At 32.1% G+C, this 21814-nt stretch overlaps 1 protein-coding gene across 3 annotated transcripts; it reads right to left on the bottom strand.

Annotated features, from left to right (window-relative positions):
• Window positions 1-6717: 6717 nt before the first annotated feature.
• LOC142553699 (cycloartenol-C-24-methyltransferase) lies at window positions 6718-12412 on the bottom strand. 3 transcript variants are annotated; one of them, XM_075664141.1, is made up of 14 exons: window positions 12251-12412; window positions 12043-12148; window positions 10804-10870; window positions 10090-10163; window positions 9702-9786; window positions 9557-9612; window positions 9243-9297; window positions 8891-8938; window positions 8728-8811; window positions 8535-8651; window positions 8367-8450; window positions 8160-8285; window positions 7930-8027; window positions 6718-6967 (listed from the first exon to the last, which is right to left on the bottom strand). In XM_075664141.1, the coding sequence occupies exons 2-14, from the start codon at window positions 12123-12125 to the stop codon at window positions 6916-6918; spliced, it is 1029 nt and encodes a 342-aa protein (XP_075520256.1). In that variant the 5' UTR covers window positions 12126-12148; window positions 12251-12412; the 3' UTR covers window positions 6718-6915. The 3 variants fall into 3 exon arrangements, with proteins under 3 accessions (XP_075520256.1, XP_075520257.1, XP_075520258.1); XM_075664142.1 differs by having other exon boundaries at window positions 12256-12402; XM_075664143.1 differs by having other exon boundaries at window positions 12279-12300.
• Between the last annotated feature and the right edge of the window lie 9402 nt (window positions 12413-21814).

The raw sequence follows: 21814 nt of genomic DNA, 5'->3' as shown, positions 1-21814 counted from the left end.
AGTTGATAATTCTTCAATATTAACCAATTGGCATGATCGATTAGGACATCCTAGTTCAACAATGATGCAAAGAATTATAGAAAATACACACGGTCATCCACTGAAAGACCAGAAGATCTTTCAGAATAATAAGTTTCAATGTAAAGCATGTTCTCTTGGAAAACTTATTATAAGACCATCACCAGCCAAAATCCAAACTGAATCACCAATGTTTCTTGAACGTATTCAGGGTGATATTTGTGGACCAATCCATCCACCATGTGGACCATTCAGATACTTTATGGTATTGATTGATGTCTCCAGCAGATGGTCACATGTATGTTTATTGTCAACTCGAAATGTTGTATTTGCAAGATTACTTGCTCAGATAATAAAATTGAGGAATCAATTTCCCGATTATACAATCAAGAAAATTAGACTTGATAATGCTGGTGAATTTACTTCCCAGACTTTCAATGATTATTGTATGTCTATGGGAATCATTGTTGAGCATCCTGTTGCTCATGTACATACACAGAATGGATTGGCTGAATCATTGATTAAACGTCTGCAAATGATTGCTAGACCAATGATTATGAAAACAAAGCTCCCTATTTCTATATGGGGACATGCAATTTTACACGCTGCTTCATTAATTCGCATCAGACCAAGTGCATATCATAAATACTCCCCATTGCAGCTTGCATTTGGTAAAGAACCAGACATTTCTCATCTGAGAATTTTTGGATGTATGGTGTATGTGCCTATTGCACCACCGCAACGAAAGAAAATGGGACCTCAAAGAAAGGTTGGAATTTATATCGGTTATGATAGTCCATCAATCATTCGATATCTTGAACCTCAGACAGGCGACGTGTTCACAGCACGTTTTGCTGATTGTCATTTTAATGAGGAAATCTTCCCAATGTTAGGGGGAGAACAGAAACATACCGAAAAAGAAATTACATGGCATGTATCATCATTGTTACATCTGGATCCAAGAACAAAACAATGTGAAAAAGATGTACAACAAATTGTACACTTGCAAAGAATAGCCGATCAAATACCAGATGCATTTGCTGACACAAAAGGGGTAACTAAATCATATATACATGCTGTAAATGCCCCTGCTCGAATTGAAATTCCAAAGAAACAAATTGAAGATACTCATGATGTCATTAAACGCCTGAAGCGTGGAAGGCCAGTCGGTTTCAAGGATAAAAATCCTCGAAAAAGAAAATTCATAGAGAAACACGATGATCACAAAATAGAGAATGATGTTCCTGAAGAAACACATGATGATCACAAAATAGAGAATGATGTTCCTGAAGAAACACATGATGATGAAAATGTTCTGTCAGAACCACAAACTGACGAGAATCATGAAATCTCTATCAATTATATTAATACTGGAAAAATATGGAACCGAAAAGATATAGAAGAAATTGATGATATATTTTCTTATAATGTGGCAATCGACATCATAAATGATAATGAAGATCATGAACCAAAATCTTTTGGTGAATGTAAAAATCGACAGGATTGGATAAAATGGAAAGAAGCCATCCCGGTTGAATTGGATTCGCTAAATAAACGTAATGTTTTTGGACCTATAGTCCTTACACCTGAAGGTGTAAAACCTGTTGGATACAAATGGGTTTTTATTAGAAAGAGAAATGAGAAAAATGAAATAGTAAGATATAAAGCTCGACTTGTTGCACAAGGTTTTTCTCAAAGGCCTGGAATTGATTATGAAGAAACGTATTCTCCCGTGATGGATGCAATTACGTTTCGGTATTTGATTAGCTTGGCGGTATCTGAAAATTTAGAAATGCGTCTTATGGATGTTGTTACAGCTTACTTATATGGATCACTTGATAGTAATATATATATGAAAATCCCTGAAGGATTTAAGATGCCTGAAGCACAAAGTTCAAAACCCAGAGAATGTTATTCTGTGAAATTACAAAGATCATTATATGGGTTAAAGCAATCCGGTCGAATGTGGTATAATCGACTAAGTGATCACTTGATGAAAAAGGGATATGTAAATAATTCAATATGCCCTTGTGTTTTCATTAAGAAAACAACATCCGGATGCGTAATTATTGCTGTATATGTTGATGATTTAAACTATCATTGGAACGAATAAGGAAATTCAAGAAGTTGTGTCATACTTGAAGGAAGAATTTGAAATGAAGGATCTTGGAAAAACCAAGTATTGTCTGGGTTTACAAATTGAACAAAAAGAATGTGGAATGTTTGTTCACCAGACAAATTATACAGAAAAGATCCTTAAACGTTTTAATATGGATAAATCAAATCTTTTAAGTACTCCAATGGTTGTTAGATCATTAAACATAGAAAAGGATCCATTCCGTCCATGTGAAGAAGATGAAGATATTCTTGGTCCAGAAGTACCATATCTAAGTGCTATCGGTGCCCTTATGTATCTTACAAATTGTACAAGGCCTGATATATCTTTTGCCGTAAATTTGTTGGCAAGATTTAGCACATATCCAACAAAGAGACACTGGAACGGAATTAAACATATATTCCGTTATCTACGAGGAACGACAGACTTGGGACTTTTGTATTCAAAAGATGCTAATCCAAGTATAATTGGTTATGCCGATGCTGGATACTTATCTGATCCACACAAGGCACGTTCCCAAACTGGATATGTTTTTACTCGTGGAGGCACTGCAATTTCTTGGCGTTCACAGAAACAAACGCTCGTAACAACTTCATCAAATCATGCCGAGATTATTGCACTATATGAAGCAAGTCGTGAATGTGTGTGGTTAAAATCAATGACCCAACATATCCAAATCTCATGCGGATTATCATTCGACGAGAAGCCTGTGATACTATATGAAGATAATGCTGCATGTGTTGCTCAAATGAAAGAAGGATACATAAAAAGCGACAGAACTAAACATATTCCTCCTAAGTTCTTCGCATTCACCAAGGAGCTTGAGAAGAATAAATGTATTGATGTTCGTCACATTCAATCAAGTGAAAATTCATCAGATCTCTTCACAAAGGCGTTTCCTACGTCAATATTCAGAAATCATATATATAATATTGGGATGCGCAATCTACGAAATCTGTGAAGAATTGTTCGTGTCAACATGAGGGGGAGTTTACGTGACTGCACTCTTTTTTCCTTGCTATGTTTTTAATCCCAATGGGTTTTTCCTAGTAAGGTTTTTAACGAGGCAGTATAAAAACACGTAATGAAGACACATCGTATCATGATCATCATCACAAGGGGGAGTGTTGAAAAATATATTTAAAATGTGTGTATTGAATATTTGAATGTTGAATATTTGAATGTTGAAAATAAGAGTTGTAAATATTGAAAATTAGTGTGTGATGATGTAGGTAATGATGTATTTTATTTTTGGATTATTTGTAAAGAAATTCTATAAATAGCCTCACCATTTGTGAATAAATTCACAATTGAGTAGAGAGAAAAATATTATAAAGTGTGTAGTTTGGTAAATTTTGAGAGTTTGAGATTTTTACTTTTTATTATAAATTTTTACTTTTTACCATAAATTTTTACTTTTCACAACATTAACAACTTTTGTTTGGGAATTAATCAAATAATCTTACCCTTCTCCAACAAAAAATTCTCTTAATTCCCCATTGAAATTCTAGATTTAAAATGGTTCTCCAAAACGATGTGTGACCGATTACTTGGCCCCAAGTGGATGATCAATTTCATTAGGTGACTTTGATTTTTTTCCCTACTTATTGACGCTTTGATTTGATGAAATTTTGTTTAATAGGGTGGTTTGATGATTAAAATATGTTAAGATAAAATATTAATCTAAGTTTTGGTAATCACAAACTAAAATGATCTAATTTGGTCAAAATTAGTGAATGCAAATCTATAAACAAAATTGAATTGACAAAAACTATCGCTGATACTCATCACGCGAACAGACCATCAAGCACACAAAGTTGGTTAAACTATATTGATACAAGACGATAAAGAAAAGGGTCATTTAATGGCATTCATTACAGTGTACGATGTTGATAAATCAAGTATGTTCTGTCGTAAAATGGTACAAGTGATCGTTGAAAGCATATCCGACCGTTGAAGCTTCCCAACTATAAATATGTTGATGCAGACTCAAAGAACTCCTTAGAATTCACGCCTATTTTGCATTATCACAAGATTTCTTATCATTCTTTAAGTTATCAAAACATTTAACCAGTCAAAACATTTATTGCTCACTTATTAGAATACACCAGATCATCCAAGGGTTATTTTGAGTTGTTGTATCCAACTCAAACCGTCAAATCTGATTGTTGAAGTTTCATATATTTTTTCTGTTGGATTAATGATTTTTAAATATTCAGAGTTGTAAAATGATCACTAAGAATTTCATTTTGGCAGTGATATGTTCTAATTGAAGTGAGTTGTTACCAGACGTCGTAAATCAAAGTCTTTTAATGGAAAGCTTCCTAAGTGGAGGAATGGACGACATAGAAGTTTTCTCTCCGAACATCCATAAAAATACTTGTGTTATTTCATTATGTACTTAATATTCTTGCATATTTTATTTCAAGTTGTTTCTTGTTAAATTGTAAAATATAATTTATCACTAGTCAAATCGTATTGTTTCCTCATTGACACTTTTTTAGAGGTTCAGCAAATATAATAGTTCAAGAATATTTTTTGATATCCTTAAAATGTTAAGAATGATTTAAAGTAAAAAAATTCTAATTAGTGTTTATTCAACCTACTCAAAATTCTAATCCGATGCCAACAGACTTTTCTTGAACTCTGATAACTATACTTTAAATGACATCTTTTAACAAGATTCTAATATTTTCCAAAAAATAAAGATGATTGAAAAATTCGAATGCAGGCACACTAAACTGCTCAAGACAATGACATGTGGTATGTCCTCATTGATAGTCCAATTATGAAGATACTCAAAGCAAACACAATAGTCGCAGTATTTGATGGTGCTCCATAGATGGTGGAGAAGCACCAATCTGAATGGACGACCGAGGATAAAAAGATGGTCAACCACAATAATGTGGCCAAAGACATTTTGTACAAGACCCTAGATAAGAACATGTTCAGCAAGAAAGATCCGTACAAAAACAGGGAGAAACTGACCCAACTTTGCGAGAACAACGATCAAACCAAAGAGAATAAATTGGCCGTTGTAATCCAGAAGTTCGATAATACCAAGATGAAGCCCGACGAGATTCTTAATAAATTTGATGATCGATTTAGTAATATCATTATTGAACTAGCTTCTTTTAGTAAAGAATATTCTAATCGTGATATTGCTTTGAAGGTCATGAGAGCACTTTCTAGAGAATGAGATGTCAAAATGGTGGGTATAAGAGAGTCCAAGTTTAACATTTCCACCAACTCAACATTGTTTTAGTGATATTTTGTACATATTTCATCTTATTATTTAACAATAATAGAAATATTTTGAATTATTTAGTTTTTTATATTATTTTTTACATATTGAATTTATTCGAAAAAAATTCTAATATAACTAAAACATTATAATTTAGTGTTTTTTTTAAAATAAATAAATTCAGACTCAAAAAATATTAGTTATATGCCTTTAACCCAACATTAGGTCAACGAAGGGTAGATGCTTAAAATAATTGTTGTGGGCCTTATTATATTAATTTTCTTTTCTTTGTTGCCCAACTACTTTATTCCATACTAAGATCATTTTCATATTTGACATCGATATATTAATTATATGTATAATTTAAAATATTTCGATTAGTTGAAGGCTGGTTAATATATATATACTCATATAATTAAAAATATTTCGATTAGTTGAAGGCTAGTTAATATATATATACTAGTTACTCTGCACACGCGATGCGTGTGTGTATAATTTTTTTTATCATTATCGATGGACTAAATTGAAATTTGACAAATTATAGAGGGAGCAAATTGATATTTAAATTGTTGAAATAAAAAATAAAAAATAAAAATGTGTATTGAAATTAAAAAAAAAAAACAAATAAACAAAAGTGTAATATTAGTATTATAAAAGGGTAAAGTTGAAAGAAAAAATTGGTGTCATTCTTAATGGTTACTATCACATCCCCATCTTTAATAAAATAGAATATATATATATATATATATAAATTATTGAATTGTTATTTATTTATGTTTTTATTTTATATAACAGAATCTTCATATTTTATAATTATAATATGAGTAGGTCTCTTGTGAGACGGTCTCACGAATCTTTATCTGTGAGACGGGTCAACCCTACAGATATTCACAATAAAAAGTAATACTCTTAGCATAAAAGGTAACACTTTTTCATCGATGAACCAAATAAAAGATCTGTCTCACAAAATACGACCCGTGAAACCGTCTCACGCAAGTTTTTGTCTTATAATAAAACTATCTTACTAAATCTAGTGTCATATTTAATCGTACATGAGATGCATCGACTTGATCCATGTATAACCCATTTAAAAGACGACGGGCTTTATATTAACACGTAGAAGCCCAAGTTGGTATCATGATATTAAATCAATTCAATAAGGAAAATGAAAAACTCTTATAAATAAAGAAAATTAAATACACCCTCCTGTCTGATTTGTCTTCAGACCCAAACAATATCAAGGTAAGAATCTGTATTGACTTCATATCTGAACATGCTTGTATCAGAATCAGGAGAGCTAAATGTTACTTTTTATCTGAATCTTAAAAAATAGGACAAATTTAAGGAGGGTGGAAACTTTTCAAACTCGTTTATTTAAATATAGAACACAGCAATTCCCAGCAAAATACCATTTGATTCCACCACTACAGAAGCACAGGATGCTAAACCAAACACGCCAAAAAAAGAAGAAACAAACACTTGCTATTGTCATCAAAAGTACAAGATATCTTGCGCTTGACTGAATCTCCAACACAGTTCAGAGGGGCTTCCGGACCAAGAAGAAATACATTGCTGTAAAGATTTCCATCCTGAAAAACCACATTTGCTATATGTTGATGTCTCTTTTTCAGAACGTTATGCCAGGGTAAATGAGAAGCTATAAAGCGGAGATACAAGCTCGATGATAATACAACGAAAATTTAAAATCGATAATGTCAAGTGAACATACATTTCATTTGAACATATGAAGGATCCACTATGAAATTAAGAAGTGTCAATATTTTCAAATTCTAAAGTTGCAACCATCACACAAAGTAAGGATTTCCAAAATGGTTTTTATACTTTTTATCCAAAATTTGAAAAGTACCAAAGATAAAAATCCCTCAACGTTATAAAATACTGACACTTTGCACCGCCGTGTCCAAAGACGCTCAGGGTTGATAAGCATCACGGTAGGGATGACAATGGGACGGAGCGGGGATGGGTTTGCCATCCCCATCCCCGTCCCCTAATTATATCTCAGCTCCCATCCCCGCACCCATCCCCGGATCTACCTAATCGGGGAATCCCCGTCCCCGAACCCGCGGGGATAAAATCCTCGTCCCCGTCCCCGAACCCGTTTGAAATACCCGAATATATTATTGTATATATATATATATATATATATATTACTGTATTTATATTATATTTTTTTATATAATATATATATATATATTACTGTATTTATATATATATATAACTGTATATGTATATATATATGTTATCGGGGCGGGTTTGGGAGGGTTTGGTATGGGGATAGGATTCCCAAACCCGTCCCAATATATTTCGGGGATTTTTAAAAATCCCCGAACCCGAAACCAAATCCATTAACATATCCCCGAACCCGTCCCATTTCGGGTTTTCCCCGCGGAGCCCCGAAACCGCGGGGAAAATTGCCATCCCTACATCACGGTGACAATGAATTTCTATGATCTCTTTGAATCTTTATTTTCTGTAAAAGAAACTCGAAAGATACAAATTACAAGCAAATATGAGTTAAAAAGATGCTTACTTTCCTCCATCCACAAGTCCTTCTGCAGCTTTCTCTAAGAAAGCTTGAACCCTTTGACTTCCCTTGGGTGCAACTCCAATTTTTTCTAAAGCCATCACCTGCAGCCGAAGATGATGGATAAGGAGAAGATCTTTACAGCGAGAAGAAAATCAATATTGAAAAATGAATGAAGACCAACACATACAAGCAAGAACGTCATTTTTTTTTAAAAGGAAAAATTCAGGACTTACCATGTTTTTTGTTATGAAGCGTCCAATCGCTGTCAAACGGAAACTGCTGAGGGAGAAGTGACTTTTATCCAAAGGTAAGTACCAAGGCACGGGTGAGTCCACTGCAAGATCTTTCTCCCATACAACCTTTAGAAAAAGAAAATAGAAGAATAAATTATTTGTCGAAAATTTGGAGGTAAGCATAAACACAAATGTTTTGTTACTCACTTCAAAACCAGCTTTTTTAAGTGCTTCAAGACATTGTTGCGTCGTCCTTATGTCAGGGAGGCCATTACCTAGTTCTATTTCTGCCTGTGGTGTTTGAATTTCATATCAAATTCAAGAAGCCGGGGCCAGATTTGCATTTATGTACATTTTCTGCAAAATGGCAATCACCTTAATCTTCTGGTGTTCCTTATTACTTGGGTCGAAGGCTTCAGTCATGCACCACTCGTATGCAGCAAAACACTGGCCTGGTTTAAGTACTCGATATATTTCTTTATAGCATCCAACCTGAACAGCAGGCAAGCAAGACAACGACGACTCAGGAAACAAGATTGAAGATTTGAATGCATATAAACTCACAGACCGCATCTGGGGCATGACAGGTTGCTTCAATGGCATACACTGCATCAAAACTACTATCAGGGAATGGCATCTTCATGAAATCAGCCTGCATGATTATGAACAAATGACAACAATGCACAAAAAAAATTCTGAATACAACACAAACTTATTTAAACTTTACTAACTTTAACAAAGTCACAAGTCTGGTGCACTCCTGCAATACGGTTTAGTGCCTGCGCCATTCAGAGACAGATAATTGATGACACAAGTACTGGGAAACAACACTGTTTTGGTGAATATAGAGAAAATCTTGTGTCTAAAAATACCAAACCAAACAACGTCTCAGTGAACATATGGAACGGTGAAGATATGGAAATGCAGGTGATCAAAAACCTTAAATGATGTAATTGGACTGGACCTCAAATTGAAACAAGTTTGGCGATAAAAATTGAGTATGTTGCTGCCCTTATGGTATTATAGAATGCAACATCAACCTCAGAAGAAAATATTTGCAGCATGCCATTGATCAATTTTTACCTTTCCTCTAGTTATCTGGTATTCATTGTTGTTCAGACCCGTAACCGCAGCAGAACTGCAAAAAGAAACGTGATATAGAAATAAGAGAAAGTGGAAGAATTTGGAAGAGATGGAAAACGGAAACGAAAATGCATGGATACAAAAACTCCTACAAGGTCACTATTTAACTGTATGGGTACAACAAACTTTATATGTTTTGTCATAATGGAGCTAATTCATTGAAAACTAATAAAAAAGGTAAATAATTGTTATATACAATTCTTATTCCCTTGTAGTATGACAAAGAGTATAAAAACAAACAAGTAAGCAAACACCTGAATTGAGCAATTTCTCTTAATGGACCACCGATTCCACACCCTACATCCAGAACCTGTAGATGGAATAAACCTCAACATGATTAACAGCAAATATATTTTAAGTCGACAGAAATTTCAACAAACAGTATAGAAATCGAATTACTTTCTGTCCTGGTTTGAGGGCAAGTTGTAGGGCAAGGAAGTGCTCATGGCGCTTGATGCTTTCTCGGAGAGACTCTCCTTTCCATCTGCGGCATATTGCAGTAATCTTATTTAGCAACTGCTACAAGATGCTACTTAAAATGGTCTCAAATTGTCATACACCTTACCCATATTATACATAAACATCATATGAAGGGCCTTTCCTTTTCATGAGATTTTTTCGGAAAATGAGAGCAACTATACTAAATAATGAATTAGAACAAAGCAAAATGGATTGAAGCAGCAATTTCATTTTCTATTATCTATTCTACAATATATTATGGGTACAAGGAACCTTCGGCAAAACATGATTGAAAAGATGAGTACATCTAAAGAAGAAAACAAATCACCTGGGTGCAAAATGGAACGACTGTCCCCAGCCATACTCATAGAAACTTGTGACGAGATCATAGTACTTATTCACCTGGAAAATTGAGGAGACAAAAGGAAATTCTCATGACATGAAGTATCATCATTGTAAACCAAAGATAATCACCAAAATTGTAGGACAGAAAAAGGTAATTTATATGCTGGTTAATAATAGTTTTACTTTTAATAATTGATAATGATGACAAGTTGAGAAATCAAAATAAAGGAAGTAACACTGATGGAGGCAACAATGGAATCACCATGATAATCGTTTTTCTGACAAAATGATGCCCTTTACTTTATGTATGGTCTCCATCTTCCTTCAGATACATAGTAACCCCCAAACAAAATAAAAAAGTTTGGCATGGTTAAGAAACTTAAAAACTTCAAGTTGGGTTCTTCGAAACCAACCATACACTAGTATGATGAAAAAGAGGTATCTGGAGTAAGTAGGTAGACAATGGTGAAATCACAGTAAGCAAGCTGCAGCCTAGCTCCAAATTTTAAAACCCCAACCAGCTCATATTTTGTTACTAAAAGCGTGATACAACAGAGAATCACTGGAAACAGTAAAAGCAACCAAGAAATGGTATGGTATGTTTCAGATTAAAAGATGAAAGTTCTTTTGCTAAAAAAAGAGTTAGAAAATAAAATAAACCGACGGAAGAACTTGGCATTAGAAAAATATTTCTCACCATGTCCGTGTAGTTATCTTTTCTCTCTTGCTCTTCACCTCCGTAACAAACATGATATTTTTCGTACCTGATTTACAATTGAAAATTCACAAATTCAATGAAACTAATTAAAGTACAAACACATCAAATCCTCTGACCAACACTATGCAAGCGAGAAGGAAATGCAAGATGAAAAAAACACAAGGTCAGATTACAAAATACAAGTTAGATTTTTAATACAACTAAACATTCAAGATGCTATTACAGCTGCAGATAAGAAAGTAAAACTTGCTAACAACATCACGAATCATGTATTCATCAAAAGTTCCTTCAATTTGAATTTCCTTGGTTCGTTGTAAATTAGAACATGATTATGCGAATTTAACGGAATTGAAAATCCTGAAAACTTTATGAAAGACGCTAGCATGGAACAGAAAGCTTTCGAATATAGGTCGTCCTTGCATCCGAGGACATAGAATCAGTCATTAAAATTTGCAGAAGCTTGGATATAGGATTCAAAGGTGTAAAAAATTGAGTCAAAAAATCTACATAGTTAAGTCTATCCACCAAATACAACGCTAAGAAAACACTAAAATCCGGTTATGTTTGTAGACAATGAGTGGATTTTAACAGCCCCAATTCTTTAGATTTTCATACGTTAAAAAAGGAAAAGGAATACAAAAATGACACCGCACATTATTTAATGGTTATTCAAGTACAGAGAAAAAGGACCGCATTATCATCCAAACATGTGCTCATATGCACTGTACTCTAAAAATAATAACCAGTTTTCGGACATAAGTAAAGTAAATACCTCACATGATAAAATCCAAGAAAGTTTGAATCTTGCGTCACATGCATTGATCAAATTAGCAATATTCTTCAATCTTACCACAATTTTACCATCAAATTCACACCAAACAGCTGTCAGTATCATTATCTTAAATTCTTAATCGATTTAATTTTTCAAGAAGAAAAATTAACAAAAGGAGGAGTTCTTATTTTCTCTTCAATCCAAAGACGCATACCTGACTAATTACATCGAGGAATAACACCACATGATCACAAAGCGAATTTTGAAAAGAAAAAAAAACCCAAAGAAAAGAAAAAGAGTCCACTGACTCCAAAACACCATCGTAGATTCTAACAAGAGAAAGTGGGATCCAGTCCAAACTTTAAATGGAACAAACCAGTCAGATGCATATAACAACAACACTCTCCGGTTCAACAATCACAGTAAAAGAGACGAAAAATCTCTACTTGTCAACAGCCGAGAGAACATCACTCTTGTCAATCTTTCCTCCAAGCCCAGATGCCAGATCCAGCGCTCCTGTACTCGACATCACCCCTCCACTCTTCCAAGACTCTATCCCACCATAAACAACAAAAAGAAAAAATAAAAGGGTAAACAAAAACACCAAAATAACAAAATGCAGACTAACAAATCCCAATGCCGAAGTTCACTCACAGTACCAAGGAGGAAAACGTGAAGAGACCCTTTTGACAGACTTTATTTCGAAATTGTGGGAATTAATGAAATGAAAATTTGTATGGCAGGTACAAAGCGAGAGAAAAAAACAGCAAAATGGGAAAGGTGACAGCAAATAATACAGAAGCGGGTGGGCCTTTTGTTGTTTAGCTGTTTCCTAAACGACGATGTGTACGAGTGGTCGCCATGTGTGAAAAAGTGCACGTGAAAACTTTCTTTCTTCAGCCTTCCAGGCTATTCAGTCAAACCTCAGGGACGTTTTTTACGTTTTCAAATCTTCTTTAATTTATCTTAATAACACTATGATTTCCACCATTTTTTATTTTTTATCTATCATTTTTTCATGATATTAAAAATATATTTTCATCATATTCATTGTCAATTTTCATCAATGATTTCGTATATATTTTTGACAAAAACTTGTGCAAGACGGTCTCACGGATGGTATTTTGTGAGACAGATCTCTTATTTGGTTAATCCATGAAAAAATATTACTTTTTATGTTAAGAGTATTACTTTTTATTGTAAATATCGGTAGGGTTGACTCATCTCACAGATAAATATTCGTGAGACCGTCTAACAAAAGACCTAATCTATGTATTTTCCAATAATATCTTTTCATCATTTTATTTTAGATCTTCTTTTGTTTCATTGTTATCAACTTAGATGTTGGATTATATCATTTTGTTTGAATATTGACTTGTTAAAAATCTACATCGATTTATCATTAGTAATGAATTTCAATATTTTTGCGACCATTGAAAAAAATTTATATTATTTCCATATTTGTTACTCATAAAGTCATATTCTTAATTTGTCTAATCTCGTACGATTGTTCGAAGATTCACATCATGAATTTGATGAATTCCTCACCTCACATACACATACTTTGAAATAGTTATATACATTCTTAAATTGTCTAAAATTTTCATGTGTTTTTATATATCAAATGAAATAATTTTAATTTATTTATTCGTAATGAAAAATTTAGAAACATAGATTTCAGTTTTTGTAATAATTATAATTTAAATAAAGCAAATGAAGTAGATAAAAGACATTTTTAATTTGGTTAGACAATCATTTTACTTCACAGGATCACTCCTAAATTAAGAATAACATTGTCACAAGCATTAATATATTTGTACAATTAGAGATTCCAATGAAATGTGAAACTCAAACTGAACCACTTAAATCAGAATTTGGAAGTTTTGAGAATATGAAACTCGAATTCAGCATAATGTGTGAAAATTCAGCAAAGCAAATTCAACACAATTGACATCCTCTTGTTTTAGCAGATCTCCGCTTGATTCAGCTTAGCAACAATGCTTTCATAACCGGATCGTTGATCAAACCGGTCTACCTTAAAATAATTGTTCCACCGGACCTTCGAACCGAAATACTGTTATATTATATAAAATAATATACAATATTTTTTTTTTGGATTCTAAAAATCTTAAATTTGTATATAAATATTTACCAAAATTTAAAATCTAAACAACAACATACATATAATCAAAATGTAATTGCATATTGTTGGAAGATTTAGTTTTGGTGATTGGAAAAAAACACCTTATCAAACTGAATTCTAGAGGTAAAATGAACTAAGAAATCTAACAGTTACAAATTTAATCGATAAATCAAGTGTGAAGGATATCGTTAGCTAAACTGATTTTGAGTCGATTGATTTGGATCCACCAATAGTTTATCAATCAGAATAAAATCTTTTCACTTTCTGGTAAAATCAATCCGATATATCAAAGTCAACGGATAAAGCTTTCCATATTTACCGATCAATGATTAAGGTTCAAAGTTGGGGATCAAGATCCTCTGCTGTGGTTCCCCATAGAAAGGGTGGTTTTTATTAAAAAAATTTTTATTTTTTTTTAAATTTGTATTTTTATATTTAATTATTTCAAAATCAAAATTATATTTTTTATATTAAAATATGTGATTAATAATCTAATTTAAAGTTAAAATTTTATTTTTGGTTACAAATATATATTGTGGTGGTAAAATGACGTTTCTCTTATAACTTTTTCTTTTATAATTTTTGCAACTCTTTTTTTTAAATAATATTAATAAAAATTTAATTTTTTTTACAAATGTGTGATTCCGAACGAACAAGAAAAAACGACGATACATGTAAATTTTTTTAATATTATAGTTTCTTTAAAAAAAACTATTTTCTCTTTTTTTTATCTTGTTAATTTTTTTTAGAAGTTAAATTTTATTAATCACATATTTGTAACAAAAATAAAATTAGCGTCTAAATACAGAAAATATAATATATATATATATATACATATATATATATTAGGGATATAAGAAATAATCTAATTTAAAAATTTACAAAAAATTTAAAAAGGTTAAACCTATCGAACAATTAAAAATAATACCAAAAAATTGACACGATATAAAAAGAATGAGAAAAATTAACAATACAAAAAAGGAAAAAATAGTTTTTCAAAAGAATTAAAATATAAAAAAACCAACAAGATTATTATTTTTATTACAAATATGTTATAATAAAATTTTAACTTCTAAATAAAAAATTAACAAGATAAAAAAGAAATGTGAAAAATTAACAATACAAAAAATTAAAAAAAATAGTTTTTCAAAAGAATTAGAATATAAAAAAACCAACAAGATTATTATTTTTATTACAATATGTGATTAATAAAATTTTAACTTCTACATAAAAAATTAACAAGATAAAAAAAGATAAAATAATTTTTTTAAAAAGAACTATAATATTAAAAAAAAATTACATGTATCGTCGTTTTTTTTTTCTTCGTTCGGGTCACATATTTGTAACAAAAAAATTAAATTTTTATTAACATTTTTTTAAAAAATAGTTGAAATAATTATAAAAAAAAGGTAATAAGAGAGACGTCATTTTACCCCCACAATATATATTTGTAATCAAAAATAAAATTATAACTTTAAATTAGATTATTAATCACATATTTTAATATAAAAAATATAATTTTGTTTTTGAAATAATTAAAATATAAAATACTAATTTTTAAAAAAATAAAAAAATTTAATAGACATCACCCTCTGCTGTGGGTGCTGTGGAGAACCCACAGCAGAGGATCTTGATCCCAAAGTTGCAGTCATTATTCTGCATATATCAGGAAAGACGATGAATTGGTAACAAGGAATCCATATTCATGAACAAATATAATTGGAACAAGTTACCGTTGTCAATTGTAAGTATAAACATATCAGTTGACCTGAATCAACTGAAAAATCAGCACATCCTGATAAATCATTATCAGATCAGCTCATTCGTGCTTAGAAGTTTTCAGTGCTATTTGTAATTGAAAGCAAGAAGTCTTACTTCTCAAAATTTTTTAGATAAGAGTTTTTACTAAAAGTTTCGGTCAAACTGTATTTAAGTCATGCTGAAGTGTGTGCTTTCAAACTACTTGTAATTACCAAAGTCTTTTAATACAAGTCTTCCACGAAGAAGAGAGGGTGACGTAGGAGTGTTGAAATATCCGAACATTCAGAAACAATTTCGCAATCAGATTACTTTTTTCTTTTATTTTAGTCAACATTCTTCACCTATTTCTACTGAGTCATTTGTTCAACCATTTTCAGTAAGCCTACTTCAGCACAGATCAACTGTTTGAATTGCTAAAAAGTCTACCGATAAGAATCAAATTTCATTGTTGCTAACTCAACCAAAATATATTTTTTGGCTAAATTTATTCACCTCTCTAAATTTTATTTCGATCCTAATACATATATATATTTTAAACAAAAAATTACAAATAAAATAAGATAATACTACTAAAATAATATTTTTAATAAAGTTCAAAATCAAATAATCATATATATATATATATAATAACAATAAAATTTAAGATTTTAAATATAAAAAACCATTAAATTCTAAAATAATTCTTCTAAAAAAATTCTGAAAAAAATTAAAAAATAGTCAAGTGCACATACAATACGTCCAGTCGCTTCTAGTGGGTTACATACAATATGTCTAGTCGCTTCTCGTGGGTTACAGATTCTTGACCGGTTTTCAAGTGTGGTCCAGATCAGAACTGTCACGCCACGAGACCGGGGTTAGTCGACACCGACGTTGCTCAACAATCACATAATCGTCAAACAACAAGCCTTGCAGTACAGTATATACCAAAACCAGTTTATTTTCTCATAACCAACAAAAGAATCGTCTTTACAACTTAAATACTAAAATAAACTAATTAAAAATGTTGTAATAGTGCGGAAGTGATAAACATAAACTAAGCTTTAGAACTTCTGGAATAACTCGGGATCTTCTACCATGCCCAAAATTGCTCTTGCTCCTCTTCATCCATTTGCTCTTCGTTCTTAACTGGGTGGGGGAGGAAGTAAGAGGTGAGTATTTTGGGAAATACTCAGCAAGTGGGGGGTCGTTCGAGACATGAAACAACATATACATATACTTGAATTCAATTTTTACATAGCATATCATAACTTGAATAATAACAAATATTCATACTTCATAATCATAACATGTCATCACATATCATACTCGTACTTGTTTAGCATTCTTGTTTAGCACTGAAATTCATCTCATTTCCATAGTTTCCTGATATCAGTCTCCTATATGTTGATCTTCTAATGAGTGAGGCCATGTCCAATATGTTAATCCTCTATGGAGTGAGGCCATACAACGGTTACGATCCCACCGTATAAGGGTCATAGTTCGGAAATCCTTTCCCATATCCAATCAAATCCTAACGGTGTTTTGAACATATAATTTGACAAATCTTGAAGAAAATATATCATGAACAAGGAATTATGCTCGAACGAACTTTCAAAAACTGAAGGAAGATTCGTACACAAATTATAATTTCTTTAAATGCAAGCCCACTTTAAAGAACAAGTGTGACAAATAAAAACTCACTTACGAAAGAATATATACATAACAAAAGCCCACTTATGAAGGATAAGTGTGCAAATTATAATATAGCAAAAACCCTACTTACGAAAGAATATATGCATAACAAAAACGCACTTACGAAGGAGAAGTGTGCAAATTATAGTATAACAAAAACCCACTTACGAAAGAATATATGCATAACAAAAACGCACTTACGAAGGATAAGTGTGCAAATTATAGTATAACAAAAACCCACTTACCTTGAATAATTCGAAAAAGAAGAGATCTGGTGATGATAGGATTTCGAAACTGAGCCTGGATCTGGACTGCTGCAGAGCTTCGATACTCGGCACACTAAGAGAGCAAAGTCTCTAAAATTCCTGGGGAGAACTAGAGAGGAAATTTTAAAAATATGGAGGTGTGAATTTCTAGTGGCATGGCTCTTCTATTTATAGGGGTTGGCTTCTATCCTAATTGTGTATTATCTTCGTGTTTGAACTTTGAATCAAACTTTAAATCTAGGATAATTATCATATCAAATCTTAAATCTTTATCTGGTATCAATATCATATCAAATCTTAGATCTTTATCTGGTATCTGTATCATATCAAATCTTAGATCATAGTTTATTTATCCCAAAATTAGACTTATCATCAAAATTCTTATCTCCTGAAAAAAATCGGGGTTTCACAAGAACAGTTACAAGTTCTCGATCGAACTGGTCGAACCGGTCTGTCCGATTTTGAAAACATGGCTAGGAAATACCAATAGATCAGCAGACCTAACTAGCAGACTAGATTAGTAGACTAAACCAGTAGGTCAAACCAACCCGATCAGCAGAAAATGAACTCGATCTCAGAAAATAGCCATCAACGCGAATATGACCGTTTCAATGTCATAAATCATACAGAACATTTTCAAAATGTCATATTCTTGTTTCTAATTTTCATATCATTTTGGAGGCCATAAAAACAACTATTTGAAGATCATATCCGAAAAAATAATGAAACAGAATGAGGGAAGAACAACTCAGCCCAACAAACAATACCTAGATGCATTTATTGAAAGGTTGAAGTGCGTAGGAGAATCTTAATATATATATCAATTGATTGAGAGCTATCCACTTGTCTGAGGTTACAATTGACAGATATGCACGCTACTAGATTCAATCTTCACATTCAAATCACTCACACAAAAGGAAGATGAACTTGATAGAATAGTTGAATAATAGTCTTTTCATAAAGAGATTAAAGAATGTGTAGTTGGTTGTGAAATTGTTGTCCCAACTAGAGTTGAGAGTGTGTTAGGAGTTCAGTAGGCAGTTGTTAAGTCCAAATGAAATGGATATTTACGAGTGTAGTAAAGTCAAAATGTTTTAGTGGAATCTTTTCGGAAATGGAAGAAGGAGAGACATAAAAGGATTTGACTTTCGAATTTTCACACATTTGTGCATCTTTACTTTATCGCATTTACTTATTGTTATTTGTTTATTGGATTTATTGAAGCATTTTGTGTTTGTTAAAATACGAAATGTTGCACTCAAAGTGTTTGATAAAATGCTTCAACCAAACTGATTTTATACATTCAATTTTTAAATGCTTTACAAAATACAGTTCTGGTTTTGGTTCCACGATTTTACTGAAGTGAGAACCATGATTGGCTCTATCTTTTGACTGTTGGTGCCTAATATCGAATAATGTTAGTGAATTTTTATTCAATAAGTATCACTCGTTTTCAAATCTATTTTATCTGAACTCATTTCGCAATGTGGATTTTTGTCTTCCGACGACTCACTTTCTTCTTCTCAAGATTTAATGAAAGCTAAATATTTTATGCAATATATTCAGTCACTCTAGCACAATAATCAAGGCCAAAATTATTTTTATCCAGTGTAACATAATTTGTTCTAAATTCAAAATTCGGACTCTCCAAATCTATCAAAGATATTTTAATATTTCATAACTTCCAAATAGATGTGCACTTACAGTCAGGACTCTTTTTGATCAACATTAGATAGATAAATATGATATTGTCAAAATAATAATTCAATTAATAAACAAAATAATATCTCTACGAACGAGTGCTCATATACTCGATATTACGATATGAAGTTATAGGAAAACATCGGAGAAGGCTTAAAGGTTTATAGCTAATCAACGAAGATTAAAATTAGAAAAAATTTGTGAAAGAACGACATTAAGATATATGTTATATTAATATATTTGTGTAAAATACATAATATTACAATATTTTTTATGAGACATTTGAGTTATAGAAAATAGTTTTTTTTTTTTTTTCATTTAACATTTTAAATTTGCATAATTTATTATTGTTATTAGAGTAGGTCTTTTGTGAAATGGTCTCACGAATATTTATCTGTGAGACGGGTCAATCCTATCGATATTCACAATAAAAAGTAATATTCTTAACATAAAAAGTAATACTTTTTCATGGATGACCCAAATAAGAGATCTGTCTCACAAAATACTTTAGTATAAGACTATGCATTGCCATAAGTATAAAGAAGTAAAGTTATGTCTTGACTAACAATTATAACTTTTGGCCTAGTAATAAGCGCTTGATATTAACACTACAAAAACCTATTAATCAATCCAAAGAAAATTGAAATTTTGGTCCTTAATGTTATCAAACTTTCAATTTTATAAGATATTTTTTTTATTATTTTTGGTAATTAAGAACAGTAATATTACAATATACACTTCAATGACAAATCAACGCCACATCGGAAGATATTTTTGGAGAAAATTTATGTAGAAATGTTATAATTTTCTTTTTGGAAGATTGTCACTGAAGATGTAGATCTTTTCAATAAGTTTGTTAATGCAATAAATTTATCAAGGAAAAAAGATTGTATTTGTTAAAGTCTAGATGATGATCTCTGAAATAAACATAACAAACAGTAGAAAAGAATAATATATTACTATTACTAAAGTTGAGTCATTAACTACTTTTGGTCTCTCATGTCATACCAATTTTTTTCCAAAATACCATTATTTTTTTAAATCAAACAAAGCATATTAAATTAATGATTAAAAAAACATAACTTGAAATAAACATTAGTCTAAATTCATTATATTTCATATAAAAATTAATTACATATAACTATAGTTTAGATAAAAAGTTATTTTATGTTTACACATTGTGTGCATATATGTAATTGATTAGAAATATCTTTCAAATGTTTAATCGAAAAAAAAAATTAATTAAAAAAGGAAAATTTATTTGCTAGTATATACTAAAAATAAAGAATAGAAGAAGTGAAGTTGAGTATCGACTTCAATCCAACGTATATAAGTATTTCCAAATTCTTAATTTGTTCGAAAAACTAAGTTTTACGAGGTTGCAATATTTAAAGTAATTGTTGAGGAGATAATGAATGATATTTGACCATATTTGTTGGAAAGATATTTGAAAAGATTTTTGGAGATAATATTTGAATATCTGTGTAGAGATTTTAGAATTTTATTTTTGGAAGATTGTCACCGAAGATATGTTGAATCTTTTGAATGTGTCGAGAAATTTATCAAGAAGAAAAGATTATATTTATTAAATTATAGATAATGATTTGATATTATCTTTGAAATAATCACCCTAGATCCCGGCCCGGCCCGTTGCGGTCTTTGACCAATATTAATCTTTTTGGAACAAATTTATTTGAAAATTAAATTTTATACGCGTATGCGCCGCTTCCCGCGCGGATGCGCGCTTGCTTCTGGTTCGGTGGCCAACGAACAAAGCAATGCGCGCAGCCGCGCGGATTCTCGCGCGGGTGCGCGCGCATTGATGTGCCTGGAAGACAGAAAGCTGCACGCGGTCGCGCAGCTTCTCGCGCGGGTGCGCGCGTTGTTCTGGCACCTTGCTGTGCGCAAACAGAACGTTGCGCGCTGTCGCACAGCTGCGCATGCTGCCGCGCTTGCTTCCGGTTCGGTGGCCAACGAACAAAGCAATGCGGGTGCGCGCGCATTGATGTGCCTGGAAGACAGAAAGCGCGCAGCTTCTCGCGCGGGTGCGCGCGTTGTTCTGGCACCTTGCTGCGTGCAAACAGAACGTTGCGCGCTGTCGCACAGCTTCGTGTGCTGCGCTGTTTCTGGAAAACATGCGAGTCCCTTGGCAATCTTCCATCTGTTCTTGGCTGCTTTTGCCCCAAACAATGTATCTATTGACTAAAGTTGTGACTCTTCAACGCATCCGGTCTGGAAAGACGTGACTCTTCATCGCATCCGGTGATCATTTATAAATAGTCCCATCATCCATCATTCAATGGTTGGAAACTTTCATGCCATCTAGTTGCATTTTATTCTCTTCAATACTTGAAAGTTCCTGCATAATTTTGTTCGTTGATTTCGAGAATTTGAAGTGCTGCGAACTCTCGAACTGAAGTCGTTGTATCTTGGGGACGATTGCCTGGAACGTATAGTACTATATACGGACAATTTCGTCTTGCGGAGAAAGGACATTCCTTGCCTCGACTTGCTGTTTCTATTGCTACGGTTTTTTTGTACGTGTTCAAGACATCCAGAGTAATATTCATCTACAATAACATCATATATTAATGATGTGGTGCCAATCATTAACGTGATATTGTCAAATTTTGCTGATACGTTGTTTGGCATTATTAACATATCCGACTTCACAAT

Source organism: Primulina tabacum, chromosome 8 (assembly GCF_025594145.1).
Source record: "Primulina tabacum isolate GXHZ01 chromosome 8, ASM2559414v2, whole genome shotgun sequence".
Lineage (NCBI taxonomy): Eukaryota > Viridiplantae > Streptophyta > Magnoliopsida > Lamiales > Gesneriaceae > Primulina > Primulina tabacum.
The sequence above is the reverse complement of the archived record's forward strand: the minus strand, read 5'-3'. Positions and strand labels throughout refer to the sequence as shown.